Genomic DNA, 22,725 nt, shown 5'->3' with positions numbered 1-22,725 from the left:
TAATAATTCCTCGATTCTTTGTTTTCTTATCTGTATCTCCTTTACTTTCGGTGCTTTTCCTCTTTTCAGCACCCTTTCATATTCTTCCAACAGGGTTTTCCCCTCAATGTATATCTTAAATACCTGATCATAGTATTTTGTTTCAAAATATTTTTCTTTCGTTATACCCCCTTCTAGCAGCTTTTCTTGGTTATTTAAAAATTTTGCCCAATATTCTTCTAATTTTTCCTGTCTATCCCGGATGTATTGTTGATTTTTCCGAGATTAGGAATCCTTTTTTGTATTTGAAACGAGTTTCGTTATTTCTGTTCCTAATTCTGCTTGCTTAACGTATATGCTTTTCATGATTATTCTTATAAATTTTTACATTCAGCGGTAAATATATTAGACAATACGAAATGTACGTTATTTATTAAATAAGTATACCTGTACTATAACACTTTCTTTTCTATCGAAATGTGCAATTTAGCGAAATATGAGTTTGACCTTGCCTGCTGTGCTATTCTTTGTACTGAGGTAGGTCAAGATGTAATCCACACACTCTTATAATGATATATATACATATATATATTGTTATCAAAATAAATGAAATTATTTGCTACGTAATTATTTTAATTTTTCGAAATAAAGTATTTAATTGAATTAAAAGCAAGCTATATGTATGAACGTTTCTTTTTTCAAATTGTCATACAAAATTACTGTTTAGTAAGTTATAGTTGTGAATGACGTTTATTTTTTGTTTTATCAATTCTCTGTATTATTTAAATGGTATACATTCTAAAGTACATTATTATACGATTGATAGAGTGGAGATTGTTGTTCTAAATTGTTAAATTGTAATAAAAAAAAACTTGTTAAATTGTAAAATTGTAAAAGTTGGAAGATTTTGTAATTATTCAAAAACTTACGGTTTTTTGTGTTCTTAGACGTTGAGGATCCCTCGCTTCTGGTGGGTTCTGCAATCGGTCCTGTCCTTTGGCTGCTCTGCGGCTCTAGTATGGCTCTCGGCTTTGGTACTACTCTCGGCACTAGTATGGCTCTCGGCTTTGGTACTGCTCTCGGCTCTAGTATGGCTCTCGGCTTTGGTACTGCCTCGGCTCTAGTATGGCTCTCGGCTTTGGTACTGCTCTCGGCTCTAGTGTGGCTCTCGGCTTTGGTACTGCTCTCGGCTCTAGTATGGCTCTCGGCTTTGGTACTGCTCTCGGCTCTAGTGTGGCTCTCGGCTTTGGTACTGCTCTCGGCTCTAGTGTGGCTCTCGGCTTTGGTACTGCTCTCGGCTCTAGTGTTGCTCTCGGCTTTGGTACTGCTCTCGGCTCTAGTGTGGCTCTCGGCTTTGGTATGGCTCTCGTTCTCCCAGGTCTAGTGGTCTCTCTCTGCTACTGAGGGTGTTGCTGGCGTGGACTGTATAGGCTCTCTCAAACTTCCTTGAAGTATTCTGTTTCTCGATAGGACCATGAACAAATCCCCTTCGTTGGCTCAGTGAAGATGTTCGTTCAGTTGTAATGGAAACACCAAATAATAGTAGCAGAGTTTATTGTAGAGACGTACACTATGGGTGTAGACCCGGGATTACTTTGAGTAGAGACTGATGAAGTTGATCGTTGAAGACTATCAAGTTCGTTGAGTGAAGATTGATTGAATGCCTCTCTAGGCAAGAGATCTTAGTTTTATATAAACTTTAATTGGGTCAATATTTTCGCGGACCTCGCGTGACATGTGTATTTAATTTATGTAAATAGTTTAACTTTGTCAGCACTTTTGACTGATGTCCAAATTATATTATTGATAATTGACCAAATGTGTATGTAACCTAATTAACTACGTGTGTGTATTTAATAACAAATAGATTCATTCGGTCTACTGGGTGATAAAATTATACTGTCCAATTTCGGATATGAATTCTAAAGATTTGATATTGGACACTATGACTATAACTATCTCAAAGTACAAGACGTTTTTCTCAAGGTACACAAGCATCATCCATAGTGCACATAATTTTTCGAAATTTATAAAAAACAACTAATATAGAATTTAATTTTTATAAATACTATCTTGATCTATTAAAAGGTACTGTCTTTACCCTAAATGTTTGGTCCCTAAATGAAAACCAAAAAGTGGTCCAAGGTACAACGGTCTCTCCTACAGGAGACCTACCCTAATAATTGGAAATTATTAGGGGAGGTCTCCTGTATGAGAGACCTCCTTTTTCTGTACCAAGCTTTAATCTAAATATATCACCGCGTAATAAAGTCGTTTTAAGTTCCTACCCAAAACAGGAATTAAATGAAAGCTTACATACCAATAGGTTTAGAGATATTATTGATTAGTAAATTACTTACTGTATAATAGGTAGACATATTAAAATATAACAGAATTTGTGTGGTTTAAGGACTTCAATTTAATGTTTTAGCTTGTATATACCTACTTTGAGTCTCTTTTGTGTCACTTTTGTGTGCTACAATATGGCCAATAATTTTGTAGCGAGACATGGGCACTATAAGTAAGATCCCTAAACCGTATTGAAGCTTTCCTCATTAAGGATGCTTAAAATTCTATGGGGCAACCATATTACAAATAAACAGGTCTTAAGAAGAACTAATATCCAAAGAAAGCTTCTAAACGTTGTTAAATAGCGAACGGTCTCGTATCTAGGCCATATGTTTAGAGGCGATAAATATAATCTTTTAAAAATCATTTTATTGTTCCAAATTAAAGGTTAAAGGCGACCAGGTCGCAAAAGACACTCATGGTTCAAAGTCATAAGAAACTGATGCGACATACCTGATATTATAATAACAATAAGAACAAAAAAAAACCTCTAAGCATTATAGAAATATGCAAACATCATAAACAGGACATTGCGCCAACATTTTAATTATAATTTAACTAAACATCAACGTAACACTGCCATAAAAAATAAATTAGTCCTATCTCGAAAAATTTAGACACACGGCACGAATAGCAGGCGGTCTATCACCAAATATATTACATATTTACCTTTTGTAGCAGCTGCAGCTTCAACTCCATTTTCATCGACATCAATAAATGCCTTTTGTCGAACTTCAGAAACCATTAGTTTTTTATTGGAAATTCCAGTGAGATCAGCTTCCTTCTCAAAAATGTTTTCAATTCCAAACTAAAATTATAATACTTTTACGAATACAGTTAAACAAAATTAAAATTAAAAATTAAAAATGATAAAGCTTTATTTATAAAAATTTATTTCATGTATAGTTTTTTTAATAATTACTATTTGAATGGGAATAAGCCACAACTAAAGTTTAAAATAAGTTTATTGACGTTTCAATTTCCACTTTGGAAATCGTTATTCGATATTTTCTCCCGATGAATGACCCACGATAGTTTTTTTAATTGTATATTCAAATTGTTTTACACGACTTTACCTTTACAGTTTTAGTAGATCAATGTTGTTGTTATAAAATATCATAAAATGACGTTTTAAAACATCATTTTATATGGTAAAAGAAATAATAAATTAGACTTACTCACAATCAATTTATTTAACTAATCAGACGACCGGTTTCGCTTTCTACAATATGCAAAGCATCTTCAGGTCACGATACAAAGTTAAATAAATGCTGAAAATAATAAACCCATATTAGGGTGTTGTCTAATAAAGATAAAACAAAGATAGATGATATAAATTATATAAATTACAGTAATTATGCCAATATTACATGTCTGTGGTTTTTCAAAATGAATAACTTCAAAATGAATTAACTTTTTAACTCTACAAATGATTACAATCAGGAGATCAAAATAAGAATAGAAAAGGCTAGAGCAAATTTCAACAAAATGAGAAGAGTGCTGTGTACCTGGGATTTAAAACTGGAACTAAGAGTTAGGTTGGCGAGGTGCTATGTTTTGTCGACTTTATTTTATGGAATGGAATCTTGGACCTTGAATGCGACATCAATGAAAAAACTGGAATTTGAGCTGTAGGTGTACAGAAGAATTCTGAAAATATACTGGACAGAACACGTCACAAACAAAGAGGTTCTGGGAAGGATGAACAAAGAAATGGAAATTTTAAATACAATAAAAACAAGAAAATTAGAATATCTCGGACATATTACACGTGGAAAGAAATACACCTTGCTCCAACTGATTATGCAGGGAAAGATCCAAGGAAAAAGAAGCATAGGGAGGCGTAGAATGTCATGGCTGTGCAACCTGAGAGAGTGGTACGGATGTACATCAAATAAACTTTTCAGAGCAGCCGTCTCAAAAGTCCGAATAGCTATGATGATTGCCGACCTCCGCCGCGGAGATGGCACTTGAAGAAGAAGAAAATGACTTTTTATTTTGTTTGTTATACTTCTTTTGTCTTCTACTATGTATTTTCTTTTTTTATTTGGTAAATAATAAATTCATTAGTAAAACTTCAGTGTTTATCTTATTTTACCTATTATTGGGAAATATTAATAATAATATCTAAGTGGTCCGCCAATAATTCTGAAAGATACAAGTGGTCCTCAGTGGTGAAAAGGTTGAGAACCACTGTTCTAAGCAATGCGGACAGTTGAGATATTATTTCACTTAATATTTCCTCAAAGTTGCGAATAAAATTTAATATTATTTAATATTAACATCTCAAATTCAAAGTAATGATTCTAAATGAATTTTCATATTTTTAAATTACAAATTATTATGCAATCTCAAAAATATAAACAATAATCCTTTGATTTATTATTTCACGTCGTTTTATTTTGCATGTGTTAGTACCTAGTGAATAATTGTTAGTTTACAAGTAGACAGACATTACCAGTTACTCCTCTCTTTATTTATCATTAAAATTAAATTGATAGAAGAATTTTTCATGAAGTAACAAAGATCACAATTTGTTTAATTTATTAATGTTTTGTATTTTGTGAATGATTTCCGCAGTGGAAATCGAGACGACAAAAAAACTTGTTTTAAACTGAAATCATGGCTCATTTCCAATAAAAATAGTAATTATTTAATATAAAATATTATTATATACCTATCAAACAGTCCACTGTTGAGAAGAAATTTAGAGAAACTGGGTACGTGAAACATTTTGCAAGTGCTAATTGTGTCCAAATAAATAATAATATAAACTTTAAAGTAGTATTAAGTACAGAAGAAAATGCAGGAAATCGATGCGGATGATCCAGATCACCGAATGCAGTTTTGCGAAATAATGCAAGATTTATGTAATGAAAATCCACGCTTCACGGGTCAAACCTTTTTTTCTGATGCAGCAATCTATCTACAGGGTACATTATATCGGCAAAATTACAGATAACGGATCCTCCCCCAAGATCTCCAGTTCTTGCAACACTCTATAGAGTTACTTAAAAACTTACTTCCCACCTGCCTCTTACCGCTAAGAGGCAGGTGAGAAGCAATTTAAATATTTGAGCAAACTAAAAATATATTATGATTAGTCAAATAAACATTTTTAAGCTATTTGTTACCAGTAAAACCTATTTTGTATTACCAAAATTACATATATAATTTAAAAATTTCATATTTTTTGGCCACTCTTTATAAATAATTATGTTAATGTTTATATTACTAAAAGGAGAATTAAATAGCCTTTGACATGAGCTAGCAGACGAACCCTATTTTCATTTGAAGCTACCAAAACTCTGTCAAAAGGCTTCAATTTTTCTGTCACTCCTCTTTACATCTCAACAGAGAAAATTATTTGTTAAACTAAAGAAGTACTGAAACACTATTACTACAAACTTAACCTTACAAATAATAGATCAAAATAGATAATATATTTCTCCTGAAACAAAATTAAAATAATTAAAGTACATAAAACTTACCGATTGCAGGATGGGTTTAAAATCAATTTCTGTTTCGATTTTGAACTTGGGCAGTGTGGTACGAACCATAACATTGCTCATTTTTTGTGGAGCTAAGTACTCTTGCAGATTTTCTTCAACAGCTGCTAATCCATTAATTTCGTCGGGTAACACAAAGGTCATAGTAACATCGCTATCTTTAAATTCAAGCTCCAAAAATTTAGCTTTAAGCTTGTCATTGTGTGCGTATTTGGAGACTAATACTGTCTGCATACTGGGAATTTCCTTAGATTCAGTGGGTGAAATATGAAAAAGTCTATTAGCCGTAGAGTCATTCTTGAAAGTATATTTCCATTTCCCGGAAAAGTATAAAGCATTGACTAACACTAACATTACATGATTATTCAAACTCTTCGGATCAATGAGATTTTTGATTTTGTTATTAGTTTTTCCTTCAACCCAGTCATTGATCGAATTAGAGGCCTCTGTAGGCTTGGTAAAGTCTAAATTTTGTACTTCTGAGTCATATTTAGTAACAGCAATATGGTTAAATGCTTTTTTAATTAAGAAGTTTTTAGCTGGATACATTTTGTTTGCTGATAACAGTTTAAATTGTTTTTTGTCTGTTTTTAGGCGAGATGTTATTTCAGCGAAGGCTGTATTTATACCTTTTATGTTTCTGGGCAATCCCAAACCATCTAACAATTGTCTTCGCGTCTCTCCTCTGGCTCCATTTGCAACCAAAGATAATACGATTTCTGCAGACAATCCACTTACAATAATGTTATTATTGCCAGGTATTTTTATAAGTTCCTGCAAAATAAAAAATGTTTTGTAAAAAATTAAACAAGTAAAAATGAAGTGCAAAAAATACAGCAAATTAAATTTCACTTAATAACTCATACATAAAGTTAGGAATTATCTGACAAAATGGTAGTATACTTTTTTACTTCTCCCTCGACAGAGTTCATAGAATTTTTTCTGTCAAATAAAATCGGCATTCAGATGTCAAAACCTTCTATCTCAAAATGAGTGTATTTTTGAAATCACTTAAAACTTCCCATATTAAAGTTTTGTTTTCTAAAATGTGGGTATTTTCAAAAAATGAATGATTTGTGACAATAATTAAACTTGAAAAAAGTAAAGTTAAATTTAAAAAAAAAAAAACGTAAAGTACGAGTTTTTGAAATTTAAATGGTATTTAATTTCAGCACTTACGAAGTTTGGTAGTGTATTATCATCTATCTTACATCTTTTTTTTACACAAAGAAAACAATATTGACAGAAAAAAAATGTTTATTCTTAAAAGAAATGAAACAAACATGTAGCATAAGCATTCTTATATAAAATAAAATAAAGACAAGTATTTGCCATATTTTATTATTATCAAAAATATAATAAGTGCTTCAACGAGTCATAAAAATCACGATAGCCTGTTTGAATAACGGTCTTAAGATACTGCAGGTAATTAAATTTGTCTTCTGTAATTAGAGTCCTCAGAATATTCACGCATGTGTTTTCCACTTTTTTTCTAGACTGTAAGAAATCATTCAAGAAATACTGCGTGTATATTTGCAGACGACATAGTATTAATTGCGGAAACTGCAGAAAAACTGAAATACAACTTAGAGAAATGGAACCTAGAAGCAAGCAAATGCAACTTAAACGTAAACAAAGAGAAGACTCAGATAATGAAAATATCAAGGAAACAAGGGACGGAAGATCAAATAGCAATAATGATAGACCAACAAAAAATAATACAGACAAATTTATACAAATACTTAGGAACAGTAATCAACAACAAAGGAGACATTGAGGACGGTCTTAACAACAGAATGGAAAAAATAGGAAAACTGTTCCAAGCTCTAAATAGGGGATTCCTTAATAACAAAGAAATATCAACAAAGACCAAGATAACGATAGGAGTAAAATGAACTGATAGAATCAGAAATGAAGAAATAAGAGAAAGACTCAAAATCAAACCGATATTCGAGTCAATCAAGGAGAAAAAATTGGCATGGTTCGGACATCTAACCCAAATGGACAATAATAGACAAGTAAAAAGAGTGTGGGACGTCAAACCAATAGGAAAGAAAAGAAGAGGAAGACCCATTAAAGAATGGAACAGTGACATCTCGCAGATACTGCAGAGTAAGGGTAAGACTTGGCAGGAAGCAACACAGATGGCATCCAATAAGAGGAATGGAGAAAGTTCGTTAAGAGCTAGGACACCTTAGAAGACTGTCAAATATTGTAATTTAATGAATTGTATTTTAAACGGCCCAACACCAAAAGGTACAAATGGGTCTACTGATTAAATAAAGTAAATTATTTCACTTTTTTCTTAAACGAATGGATGCATAATCCATCATGACTCCTCAAAGAAACTATTGTGTTTATGACTCAGTAGTTAAGTACTATAAAAAGTGTCAAAAAGTTGCACAAAGTGATCTTTATGTGCGAAATGTAGAACGTTAACACGTAGTGGCTGCCTGAAAAGTATTAAGCAGAATGACATAACATCAAATCAACAAATATATGCAATTATTTAAATATATGCAATTAACCAACCAGTCGCCATCTACTCAAGAAATGAATTTAATAAACCATTCTAACAAGAACCTAAATTTTGAACAACCCATACAGTCTAGCAGTAAAAAATACCTAAAAAACAAATAAACTACACCCGCCAAAAATATTACTTTAACGAAAGTCTAGCTGTTCATAAAGAACGGAGTTTCCCAACAAAAACTGTGTTTAACAATGTTACCAACAAAAATAAACAACAAAGAAAAGACAGTTAAGATTTTATTTCACGTATAGGGAGCTTGCGCATCCGTTTATACGTATTTCAGCCCAATAGGCATCATCAGAACGGCTTTCGCAAGCGCTCTGAACGTGAAATAATTCTTCTCTGTCTTAGGAAGCAACTATAACATGGCTTCGTATAGACGCAATGTAGCGACATCTGATAATAAAATCGTAGACTAATTTTCGAAACCAAATTCAAGAATTCCGCTTTAATCTGTGCCTTCTAAGAATTGCAAGGCAAAAACAGACGTTGATAAAGGTGTTAAGAGAGACATGGGGAATCTAAAACTTGCATTCCACAACATATCTTTTCAACTAAGCAAAATTCTTAGCTAATTGGTTTCTAGTACTCGTACAGAGTATATCGAAATAACAAGGAAAAGACAGTTAAGATTTTATTTCACGTATAGGGAGCTTGTGCATCCGTTTATACGTATTTCAGCCCAATAGGCATCATCAGAACGGCTTTCGCAAGCGCTCTGAACGTGAAATAATTCTTCTCTGTCTTAGGAAGCAACTATAACATGGCTTCGTATAGACGCAATGTAGCGACATCTGATAATAAAATCGTAGACTAATTTTCGAAACCAAATTCAAGAATTCCGCTTTAATCTGTGCCTTCTAAGAATTGCAAGGCAAAAACAGACGTTGATAAAGGTGTTAAGAGAGACATGGGGAATCTAAAACTTGCATTCCACAACATATCTTTTCAACTAAGCAAAATTCTTAGCGAATTGGTTTCTAGTACTCGTACAGAGTATATCGAAATAACAAGGAAAAGACAGTTAAGATTTTATTTCACGTATAGGGAGCTTGCGCATCCGTTTATACGTATTTCAGCCCAATAGGCATCATCAGAACGGCTTTCGCAAGCGCTCTGAACGTGAAATAATTCTTCTCTATCTTAGGAAGCAACTATAACATGGCTTCGTATGGACGCAATGTAGCGACATCTGATAATAAAATCGTAGACTAATTTTCGAAACCAAATTCAAGAATTCCGCTTTAATCTGTGCCTTCTAAGAATTGCAAGGCAAAAACAGACGTTGATAAAGGTGTTAAGAGAGACATGGGGAATCTAAAACTTGCATTCCACAACATATCTTTTCAACTAAGCAAAATTCTTAGCGAATTGGTTTCTAGTACTCGTACAGAGTATATCGAAATAACAAGGAAAAGACAGTTAAGATTTTATTTCACGTATAGGAAGCTTGCGCATCCGTTTATACGTATTTCAGCCCAATAGGCATCATCAGAACGGCTTTCGCAAGCGCTCTGAATGTGAAATAATTCTTCTCTGTCTTAGGAAGCAACTATAACATGGCTTCGTATAGACGCAATGTAGCGACATCTGATAATAAAATCGTAGACTAATTTTCGAAACCAAATTCAAGAATTCCGCTTTAATCTGTGCCTTCTAAGAATTGCAAGGCAAAAACAGACGTTGATAAAGGTGTTAAGAGAGACATGGGGAATCTAAAACTTGCATTCCACAACATATCTTTTCAACTAAGCAAAATTCTTAGCGAATTGGTTTCTAGTACTCGTACAGAGTATATCGAAATAACAAGGAAAAGACAGTTAAGATTTTATTTCACGTATAGGGAGCTTGCGCATCCGTTTATACGTATTTCAGCCCAATAGGCATCATGAGAACGGCTTTCGCAAGCGCTCTGAACGTGAAATAATTCTTCTCTGTCTTAGGAAGCAACTATAACATGGCTTCGTATAGACGCAATGTAGCGACATCTGATAATAAAATCGTAGACTAATTTTCGAAACCAAATTCAAGAATTCCGCTTTAATCTGTGCCTTCTAAGAATTGCAAGGCAAAAACAGACGTTGATAAAGGTGTTAAGAGAGACATGGGGAATCTAAAACTTGCATTCCACAACATATCTTTTCAACTAAGCAAAATTCTTAGCGAATTGGTTTCTAGTACTCGTACAGAGTATATCGAAATAACAAGGAAAAGACAGTTAAGATTTTATTTCACGTATAGGGAGCTTGCGCATCCGTTTATACGTATTTCAGCCCAATAGGCACGTTCATCATTCACGTTCAGAGCGCTTGCGAAAGCCGTTCTGATGATGCCTATTGGGCTGAAATACGTATAAACGGATGCGCAAGCTCCCTATACGTGAAATAAAATCTTAACTGTCTTTTCCTTGTTATTTCGATATACTCTGTACGAGTACTAGAAACCAATTCGCTAAGAATTTTGCTTAGTTGAAAAGATATGTTGTGGAATGCAAGTTTTAGATTCCCCATGTCTCTCTTAACACCTTTATCAACGTCTGTTTTTGCCTTGCAATTCTTAGAAGGCACAGATTAAAGCGGAATTCTTGAATTTGGTTTCGAAAATTAGTCTACGATTTTATTATCAGATGTCGCTACATTGCGTCTATACGAAGCCATGTTATAGTTGCTTCCTAAGACAGAGAAGAATTATTTCACGTTCAGAGCGCTTGCGAAAGCCGTTCTGATGATGCCTATTGGGCTGAAATACGTATAAACGGATGCGCAAGCTCCCTATACGTGAAATAAAATCTTAACTGTCTTTTCCTTGTTATTTCGATATACTCTGTACGAGTACTAGAAACCAATTCGCTAAGAATTTTGCTTAGTTGAAAAGATATGTTGTGGAATGCAAGTTTTAGATTCCCCATGTCTCTCTTAACACCTTTATCAACGTCTGTTTTTGCCTTGCAATTCTTAGAAGGCACAGATTAAAGCGGAATTCTTGAATTTGGTTTCGAAAATTAGTCTACGATTTTATTATCAGATGTCGCTACATTGCGTCTATACGAAGCCATGTTATAGTTGCTTCCTAAGACAGAGAAGAATTATTTCACGTTCAGAGCGCTTGCGAAAGCCGTTCTGATGATGCCTATTGGGCTGAAATACGTATAAACGGATGCGCAAGCTCCCTATACGTGAAATAAAATCTTAACTGTCTTTTCCTTGTTATTTCGATATACTCTGTACGAGTACTAGAAACCAATTCGCTAAGAATTTTGCTTAGTTGAAAAGATATGTTGTGGAATGCAAGTTTTAGATTCCCCATGTCTCTCTTAACACCTTTATCAACGTCTGTTTTTGCCTTGCAATTCTTAGAAGGCACAGATTAAAGCGGAATTCTTGAATTTGGTTTCGAAAATTAGTCTACGATTTTATTATCAGATGTCGCTACATTGCGTCTATACGAAGCCATGTTATAGTTGCTTCCTAAGACAGAGAAGAATTATTTCACGTTCAGAGCGCTTGCGAAAGCCGTTCTGATGATGCCTATTGGGCTGAAATACGTATAAACGGATGCGCAAGCTCCCTATACGTGAAATAAAATCTTAACTGTCTTTTCCTTGTTATTTCGATATACTCGATATACTTAGTTGAAAAGATATGTTGTGGAATGCAAGTTTTAGATTCCCCATGTCTCTCTTAACACCTTTATCAACGTCTGTTTTTGCCTTGCAATTCTTAGAAGGCACAGATTAAAGCGAAAAATAAACAAGTTGTTTTTTTGATCAAAAATAATAAACAATTATAAGCGGATATTTTAAGGATAAAATCGGAGGCAAAATGTTTGGATAATTGATAAATACTGAGAATACAAATTCGGTTACAAATAATAATAGTGGGCAAAAATGAAAAACTGTTAGGCATAAAAAAAGGAATGGACGTCTTGTTATAGGTAATATTGAGAACTCCAAAATCAGTGGTGTCTCAAAATTTAGCCATCTCCATGTTATTAGAGTAGACCAACATACAACGGCAGAAAATCTTAAGAAGATGTTAGAAAAACACTTTCCAGAAGTAATATTTACGTCGTTAACGGCTAAGCATTCCAACATATATTCATCCTTTAAAGTTTCAATTTTTGAACAAAATTTCTGCATAGCGATGGACCCAAAACTATAGCCAGTACGCTCCTATGTGTGTAGGTTTTTTATAAAGCGTCCAACACATACGCAAATAAAGTGAAGGATGAAAAAACTTTTAAAAAGGAAAAAAAGGGATGGGTATGATCTCTTTCTGTCAAATATTCAGGGACTAAATCAATTTAAAATGAATTGTTTATATGCTGATTATAAGGAGTCTGATTTGACATTTTTTTGTGTGATTTAGTCGTGGTCAGCAGATGGCGAGGTGACTTATTATAGTTTTCCAAATTTTAACATTGTAAATTCTTCTAGTAGATTCCAATATAAATGTGGTGGCGTTGCAGTTTGGGCAAGGGATGATATGAAGATAAGTTCCATTTTACTTGATCAGTACTTTGTTGAAAAAGACATTGAGCTATGTTGGCTAAAATGGCATTATAATTCAAATCAACACATAATTTTAGTATGCTACATGTTTCCTAAAGGTAAATTTGATGTATTTTATGAAAAACTTAATCTTATTTCAAATTCAAGTAAAAGAAGTCAATTCATATTTTTAACAGGCGATTTTAATGTAAATTCCATGACACTAAATAATTCACACAGATTTTCTAGTCTTCTAACATCATATGGATTGTCACCCAGGAACTTAACACCTACAATCAGGTATATACAAATTGTGATGATTGTATAGGTACTCTTATTAATGTAAATTCTGAATCGGATCACGATATATTCCTTTTGAGGTTAAAATTTAATAATCTAACTATGACATCTCGAGATACTATCAGAGGGTCACATGAAGGCTCTATAAATGCATTCAAAAATCTCTTTATTCTTGAATAAAGAAACATGGTAAGATGTTTATCATATAGCTAATGTTGAGAGTAAATCTAATGTCTTTCATGATAAATTACAGTTTTATTTCATTATTAGTTGTCCTATTAGAAAAAACAAACATTGCCAAAACAAAAAAAAAACATGGGTCACACAAGAAGTAAAATCTTCTTCAGATACTCTGAAGGATTTGTATACTTTGAGTAATGCATATTTTGATCTAAGAACTCTATATAGACAAAAAACTATTAGCACAAGGTTCTTATTGAGACCACAAAAGGTCAGTTTTATTTTAACAAAATCTCTAAATCCTCTAACAAAAACCAAACCACATGGGCTGTTATAAATGAACTTAATGGACAACAATAAAATCACAAAAATATCTGTCTAAAAATATATGATACTAGGATTACAGATTCAGATACAATGTCAAACAAATTTATTGATTACTTTATAGATGCACTTTATAGAAGATATAAGTAGTAAAATAATTAAACCAAATTTTAATTTTCAGCATTTCAACGATTTTGTTGAAAATAGTTTTTATCTATCTTATATAACAGAGGAAGATATCATAGACATAATAAAATATAAAACTAAAAACAAAGCATTGTGTGGTTTTGATAAAATATTAGGTATAGTAATTAAGAAAATTGCGTCTCAGATTTTGACACCAGATGCTCACATAAAAAATGCTTCTTTTAAAACTGGCGGTTTTCCCAGTATGCTGAAAACTTATATCATTTTACCGGTAATAAAACAAGGTGATCGTGTATTAACGTCAAATTTTCGACTATTGTCTGTTTCATCTATAGTATTTAAGATTATTGAACATGCAACGCTAAAACAACTTTTATCTTTTTTAGATATCAACCAAATTACGACAAAGCATTAACATGGATTTCGAAATAAATTTTCTACTTCCACAGCCATTAACAGTTTCTATGAGGAACTTTTAATCTCAATTGAAAACAGTGAAAATCGCACTGCCATTTTTTGTGACCTTAGTCGTGCTTTTGATTGTGTGTAACACGAGGTACTCCTCGATAGATTGTACATATATCATGTTAGGTAAGTTGCCAATAGTTGGTTTGGTTCCTATCTGAAAGACCGGCACCATTGTTAAAATAAAAAATAACTTCAAAATTTCAATGTCCGGTCCGATTGTTAATAGGAATGGAGTAAGACAGGGCTCCATATTGGGCCCGATATTATTTATTTTGTATATTAATAAACTACTATACGTAATGTCTGATGCATTTGTATTAGTTTATGCGGATGACTTAACAATGCTATATCTCGATAAAGACATAAATTTTTTACAAGACAAAATAACAAACTCACTGAAGACCTTCTCTGATTGGTCCAGTAATTAGTCGCTCTAGTTCAATGTTCACAAAACTAAATTTGCATCACTTACATCCCGTATAAGTTTTACTAAACCTAAGAGAAGTATTTCCATCAATGGTGAGGGTATTTTGAATTTAGTGATGTGAAGTTTTTAGGAGTTACTTTCGACTCTCATTTATTTTTTAAGACTCATTGTTGGAATGTGTGTAAAAAACTCAATTATAAATGTTATCAATTGAGAGATTTGGGTAGAATACTTCTTCATATTTTTTATTTTGCTGAATTAAAGTCGACAATGAGTTACGGTATAACTGCCTGGGGTGGCTCTCTTAGTATAAACGACGTTTTCAAGGCCCAAAAACAAACGCTATAGAGGGATAAAATGATAAAATCTGCACTCGGCTGGATTTTTATTTGGGTTTAGGTACTTGAAAGTACATATTTAGAAACCTCTCTATCCAAATTCGTAACTCCTTAGCTCCCTGGGGTTCCTTATGGCAAAAATATGTCATTTAAAAAAAAAAGAATTCTGAGCGTTTCTTTGCTTTAAAAAATTTGAAAAAATTCGCAAATATACATTTTAATGCTCAAAAATCCTGTAATGCTTTAAGGATTTTTTAAAGAAAAATTAAGCTTAAGAAAAAATTAAAAAAAAATTAGGTTATGTAGGTAATCTTTGGAAATCTTCCTTATAATTATTTTAGGTGTATTTTTTTGGTTCTTTTGAAAAGATGGGTTAAATTTTTCATTTTTGCTCCAAAAAATAGTCAGAATTTGAAAAAAAAAAACCGTTTTTTGATATTTTTTCCCATGTGTATAAAACCTCATTTAAATGTCACAAATAGCAATTTTTGTTTCTATTCCCTCTTTATTCGAGTGGTGAGTTTCATTTAAATGTTTGCATGACCAAAAACAGTCATGATTTTTTTTTAGATTTTTTAAATTGTGCTCAGAAAATTTTTAGGTTATGTATTTAGTTTTTGGCAAACTGAACCAAATAATAATTTTTTTATTTTTTTTTTGTTGGCAGGGTTAAATTTTTTATTTTCGCTCCGGAAAATTATTGAAATTCCAAAAACTTTTTTTGGTGTTTTTCCTCACAACTTTAGCACATAATCTCATAGTTTCTTAATAGAGCCATCAGGTTTGCCACTTTCAGACCAGACCATGCGCAAAATACGAAAACCCAATTATTTTCATATGTTTTTCCATGTTTTTAGCAAATAACCTCAACTGCATGTAAATTAAAAACGTTTTCTCATACATTTTTTTCAGATTTTTTAATAGCTGTATTAGATTGGCCATTTCCACACTTAATTCGAAAAAACTGCATTTTTCTGTTATTTTTTACATATTTTAAGCACTCGAGTCGCGATTATCATTTAAATACATATTATCATTTATGGATTAAATTAATAAAATAATTATATTTAATTTCATATTTGACCTTTTTTTTTTAATTTCTACTCTAAGCGAGTGCGTTAATGTTCGAGATTGTTAATCGCCATTTTAATCTACGAGTTCGTTAAAAAACTTTTCCGTCGACCATACTTTTCAGAAATAAAAATATCTTAGTTTATACTTAATAAAATCGTTCATTAATAGAAAATCATTCATTAATAGGGGTCATTAATCAATGATTTTGAGGGTGTTAAAATTAATCATAAATAAGGTCGACGGAAAATATAACTACATACACGTTGTGCATGAAATTAGATTTAATGCATGCCACTTACATATAAAATTAAAGTTTTATGCAATGAAAACGCTTTTAAAAAAGTATGAAAATTTTTCTATTAATATATTTTTCCGTCGACCGTCCATTTATGATCAATTTTAACACCCTCAAAATCATTGATTAATGACCCCTAATGATAAATGATTTTCTATTAATGAACGATTTTATTATAGGCAACACAACATATATTGTTTGCATAAATTAATTAAACGATCTGTCATTGGCAGTGACCTGTGGTGTAGGCAACCAAGCACATAACTATTGATATTCCCACTAAAAAATTAATTTAAAATGAAGTAGGTGCTGTTAGTACTATCTGTCATTGTATGTCATTATTTACTTTATCGTTTAAAATTCTGTGTATTTTAAAAATCAAAGGATGGATATTGACACAAAGTTTAATTTAACTCCACCAGAATTTAACTTCTTCTATCACAGAATTTACAGAGGTCCAAGAAGACTTAAATATAAATTTGTCAAAATGCTAAACAGCCGATAATCATTTATCAATATCTTCCTTTAATTTCAGTAATTGTACCATTTCGAATATTAATGTTTACTTTAATAAAACTACCACTAAGGAAACTTTGAATAAAGTCAATGAAAGCTGAAAAAATTGTTTTTTATCGTTAAGTAAATAAATAATTTAACTAAGGTATCTTTATTTCTGAAAAGTACGGTCGACGGAAAAATTTTGTAACGAACTCGTGAATTAAAATGGCGATTAACAATCTCGATCATTAATGCGCTCGCTTCGCTCACGCGTTAAAATATCTCAATTGTTAATCGCCCTTATTAATACACTTGTTGGATAAATAACTATTAAAACAAACTTTCTATAGTGGCATTATAATAATTTTTCTCTATAGTAAAATGCCGTGCAGATCGTCACGAATTTAGCGATATGAAATAGTTATAAGAGTGTTTATTTAAACTTAGTTAAACTTTTTTTATTAAATCTAAAAAAATACTAAAATTACTTCATTTAATTTTCAAAATATTATTTAAAATTTAAAAATACAGAAAATATAGTACGAAGCTTCTGTTAGTCTACAATACTAATCTATTGTGTCACTTTTGTGTAAATACTTTAGCCTATTAAACTATTATCTTTAAAATAATTTTCAATTACCTTAGCTTATTTTTACATTAAACGAAAAAGTCATATAAAAATGGTAATTTCGACTGAGAAATCAAAAGACACAAAAAAGATGGAGAAATTTCTTATGAAAAACCTATTTAACCATATGTCGTTAAGATTATCTGCTAAAAACATTGAAACAAAAATTATAAAAAGAAGAGGGATTTTCATATTTTGAGGATCTTCTGAAAATGGCTAACCTATTCCCGCTATTAGAAATACCAAAAATCGTTATTTATGTAGTTGAGAAGTTCTAAAAACATGGAGAAAATACCAAAAACTGGGTTCTTCTTCTATTATTAAGGATGTTACGGAGACAAAATGGCAAATCTAAACCCGGCATTTAAAAGAACGTAACAAAGCACTCAAAAAATAATTATTAAGAAGTTTCCCAAAAATTACCTATATGCCCTAAAATTTTTTTGATAACTTAAAATATTTCTCCCAAGCTCAACTTTTATTCAAAAAATCAGAACAGTATCAAAGAGTTTTTAGACATTTAAATTTATATACGTGAATTTTTTTCAGATTTTTAAACCAAAGAATAGCTCAGTAAAATATTTTCTCAAAACAACACATTTTTGCGATAGGAGAACCCAGGGGCCACTAAAAATTTTACAAAGGGTTTTCAAATATGTACTTTTAAGTACCCAACCTCAAATAAAAATTTAGCCAAATGCAGAGTGCAGATTTTACCATCTTATCCTGCTAAAGCCTTTAAAGCGTTGTTGATTATGATGTCTGTAATCTAAGAAAACGATAAAACTGTAAATTGGTATTAAATTCTAATTTTAACAATAAACAAATATTTTACCTTGTATGTATTTGCTGTAAATTTATCATTGCCTTGAAGAACGCTTCGGAAATTGTCAGCATTACATCCAAAAAATGATGCAACTATTAAAACGACCACAATATGCATCTTTTCAATTTGAAAATCAAAGCATAAGTGACTAGAAAATTGGTTTAAAAATTGTTGAAGTTAAAAATTCAATCAATTCGGTATCAATCCCATTAAAATATATTTTTATTATAACTTTTCGGTAACAAAGGAATAGGTAATTTATGTTATGCCATTAAAATTTTATTAGGTAATTTAATTTAAAAAATAGTTTAATTAATTAAATAAGTATAAAAACATAAAAATATACAATCAATAATAAATATAAAAGCATTAAGATATCCGGTAAATTCCTTACACATCAGCGAACTCGTACCAACCAACAATAAGTCAGCGTGATAAGGTACGCCTCACAAACCCTAACATGAAAGATACAATTAAATCATGGCCCTAATTCTCCGTAGGCTCTCAAATGACCCTAAACTCTACAGAAATAACTTAAGCATTACATAACAATAAAAGTCATTTTAAGTATGTAATTATGTAGGTAGGTGACTTTAATGGCAAGTGTGAAAGAGAAATGGCAAGGAACAAGTTATGGGTAAAAGTATGAAGTGGGTGAGAGAACTGAAAGGGTACAAAGACTGGTTCAGTTTGCACAATATCAATACATGCCCATTGTCAATAGATTAAAATAAAAGATGTCAGTATAATAAATAAATTTCAAACAGGCGGCGACCATAGACTAATCAGAGCAAAAATTGTTCTAGATCTGAAACTAAAAACAATCAAATTGATCACAACAACAGTAATCGGTATAAGTTGGCGTAAAAATGAACTCTACAAAAACAAAAACCATGTACAATGAGCTAGTGAATGTTCAAGATGTATTATTAAACAACACTGTACTTAAAACAGTACGAGTATGTATACCTGAGACAACTAATACATAAATCTGACTCCTTACTCCCAGACATCAACAGAATAGTGTAACCGGCTTGGGCATCTTTTATTAGAAATTTTTCAAATCAAAGATGACACTCGACTTGAAAAAGAAGCATTCAATCAGTGTATACTACCAGTCATGACAACGGCAGCCAAACCTGGATACTAAAGAGAGAAATAATAGAGAAACTTAAAGTCACTCAAAGGTCAATGGAGCGATGCATGTTGGGAATAACAAAGAGAAATCCAAAAATAATTGAATGTATTAGACAAAAGAAACCACAGTCACTGATGTAATCCACAGAATTATATCTTTAAAATGGCAGTGGGCAGAACATTTAGCGAGAATAACTGACAATAGATAGTCCACTAGAATTACACTGTGGTATACAAAAGGCGTCAAGAGACTAAGAAGACGTCCAAGTTTAAAACGGGACTATGACATAAGACAAGCGACATGCACAGACAAGCGAATAGTAGACAATTGTGACAGAAATAAGAAGCGACCATGTAAGGGAGGCTGCACCATAATTGGTAGAATGCACTGAGAATAATGATGACCATTAGGGCTCTAGGGCTCAAAAGTGCATATTTGCAGGTATATTACAATATAGACAAATATCTTAGAACGCAAGTAATGCAATTTAGCGTGGTAGGTAGAAATACCCCCCAGATATACCCCTTATTGGTATTAGCATTATATGACAATATGGTATTAATACTTGAACAATGTAACGCACAAGTCTCGTACACAAAAGCCTCAAGATTCGGTTCAGCAGCTCATAACTACAAAAACAAACCAAGTTTCTTATCAACAAAATTTTAATAAGGATTTATGCAATTTATTGATTGGTTACAATATTCCAATTGCAACATTGGATAATCCATTATTCCAACAATTTTTAAAAAACTACTGCAATACTGATGTTATACAAGTTCGTTCTACTACGATTCTACGAAAAAAATATGTAGATTCCAGCATGCAATTTACTGTTACAGCGATTAAAAGTGCAATTGGGAATAATCCAATATGGATATCTGTTGACGAGACGACTGATGTTAAAACGAACGAATAAAAACCAACAATGTAGCTATTTTTAGATTTGCAAAGGAATGTCTAAGTAACTTAATCGATACCAACTGAAAAAATTTTGTTATTGTTTAGTGATACTGCGCCATATATGATCAAAGCTGGACAGCATTTAAAAAAATTCGAGCGATATCAAAAAATAATTTAAATAAATAATATTATTAAGATGGTGAATTGTGCAGATAATTTGATTTTACAAGTAGAACCCACAATTATACAATATCAGTTCGGTTCTGCATCGATAAGTATAATGTTGTACTCAATGTGGGCTCCGAATATTTTTAACATTAACAAAGTTTAACCCATTAGCGTCCACGGTATCTTATTTTAAGAATTAATATATTTTGCATTAGATATTTATTAGTAATATGATTTGTAACAAAACTTCAAATGTAACTATAATTGAAAAAAACAGAATTACTTAGATATAGATATGTACCCAAGTGAGTACACTGGGCACTACAGCGACTTAATAGATAATGTACTTAACAAAAAATTAATTGAAATGAAAAGTCTTGAAACACTCTCTTTCAATACAAAGGGTTATATTACACTTTTCACAACTCTTTGATGACACTGAGCACACCTTAATTTTTTAATAAGTTTTTTTGGAAAGTGACCTTCATGTTTTCTAACGGTAGGCAGAATATTTCCGGAAGGTCTGGATTTCATATACATTGATTTCGCATTACAGCCTAAATAATGTCGTACAAGTACTCTTTGAAAATCAAGAAGACTAGTTTGTTGACCTTTAGCCAGCTGATAAAATCTCCAACTATTTACAACAGTCATGTTTCTAAAATTAGTAAAAAACACCCACCACCTATTTTTACCTCTTATTCCGATGCGGTAACTGTTTAATTGCTGATCATGTAAGTCGACACCACCCATTGACTTATTATAATTTTTATATAAAGCAGGTTGAGAAACATCCACTTTGGCCTTAGCAGTGGTTGTTCATCGTTTAACTTGTGCTACAGGTTCCATAGAGTCGTAATTCGTAGCCATAGTCACTATGTTATTATCTTTCCATCTAACAAATAATATACGTTGAGCCTTGTCATATTGATGTTCAAAATAACCTCTGTCTTGGTTTTTTAATTGTTTGGCATTTGATAGGGGACATTTTTTTGTTCTATTGTCTCTTACAGTTCCAGTAGCTCTAATTCCTATTTTTTTTTAATTTTTCCAACAGATCGTAACTTAGTTAAAAAGTTATCAAAAAATAGTGTATGGCCAGATGAACAAGCGATGTGGTCTACCAGATCCAGAACTACTTGTGATCCTAATGGTAGGCTATTTTTCTTATCAATATTTTTGGCTCCACAATAAGTGTCTACGGCATAACAATAACCATTGGCACTACATAACAACCAATTTTTGTAGTCGAATCTAATAGGTTTACTTTTTATAAATTGTGTACTGGTATGTCTCCCAAAAAATTTAACCATAGATTCATCAAAATTAAACACATAAATGTTTATGAAAAACACCCCACTGTCTGTAATTCTGATTCAGCTTTGTTAGCAGAGGTCCAACTTTTGCCATTTTATCATGTGCTGGTAATGCTGTATTGTCGGCAAGGTGAATGTAGAGCTTTATATCTAGAAATCTATTTCTAGACATAGATGCACAAACAAACGGCACATTTAAATCTTCGGATAGACTCCAGTACATTCTTTCACTGGGTAGTTGGTGATATCCTGTTAGTAATAATACACCGAAAAATGTTTGTTTATCTACCTTGGACACAAAGAAACTATGGTTGTTGCATTGAGAATATAAATTAGTTTGTGTAACTATGTTATCAAACAAAAATGTCGTCAGTGAATAATTTTTCAAATATCTCAACTTCATTTAAATCTTGTAATTCATATTTAACGATTTCAAACCGCTCATTCCACCCTGATGTTCCTACCATACTATTATTTGTACAAGTTTTTGTCCATTGAGGGCCTAAACTCTTTTGTTCTCGTACTCTTTTTAACCGCAGTGCCAAAGGTACATCATCTAAGTCTTCGTCTTCATCTGAAGAGCAATGCACTTCAATTTCTCCTACAACATCTTTAGGTAGTGTCAAATTTCCTTCTATAAGGTTATCATCCTCAATGTTTTCCTCATCAGTAAGCATATCTGGGTCTGGAGGAATAATAACCATATCCACTTCAGACCGCGAATTAGAAGCACGAATCTCTTCTAAAGCAGAAGGTGAACCTTCGTACCTCTTTCCATAAAAATTTCGAACACTAATACTCTCAAAATCGTCTACAGATGTCATATATGTAACAAA

General features: G+C 32.1%; 1 protein-coding gene across 1 annotated transcript in view; it reads right to left on the bottom strand.

Annotated features, from left to right (window-relative positions):
* The window catches only part of LOC140434821 (antichymotrypsin-2-like), a 30,115-nt gene extending 11,585 nt beyond the window's left edge, over positions 1–18,530 (bottom strand). Inside the window, exons 1-3 of the mRNA XM_072523382.1 lie at positions 18,374–18,530; positions 5,820–6,611; positions 2,998–3,136 (exon numbers count right to left, since the gene is read on the bottom strand). Coding sequence (XP_072379483.1) covers positions 2,998–3,136; positions 5,820–6,611; positions 18,374–18,481 — 1,039 coding nt within the window. The 5' untranslated portion in view covers positions 18,482–18,530. The remainder of the gene's footprint in view (positions 1–2,997; positions 3,137–5,819; positions 6,612–18,373) is intronic.
* Between the last annotated feature and the right edge of the window lie 4,195 nt (positions 18,531–22,725).

Source organism: Diabrotica undecimpunctata, chromosome 2 (assembly GCF_040954645.1).
Source record: "Diabrotica undecimpunctata isolate CICGRU chromosome 2, icDiaUnde3, whole genome shotgun sequence".
Classification (NCBI taxonomy): Eukaryota; Metazoa; Arthropoda; class Insecta; order Coleoptera; family Chrysomelidae; genus Diabrotica; species Diabrotica undecimpunctata.
Note: the sequence above shows the minus strand (reverse complement) of the source record. Positions and strands in the feature narration are given on the sequence as shown.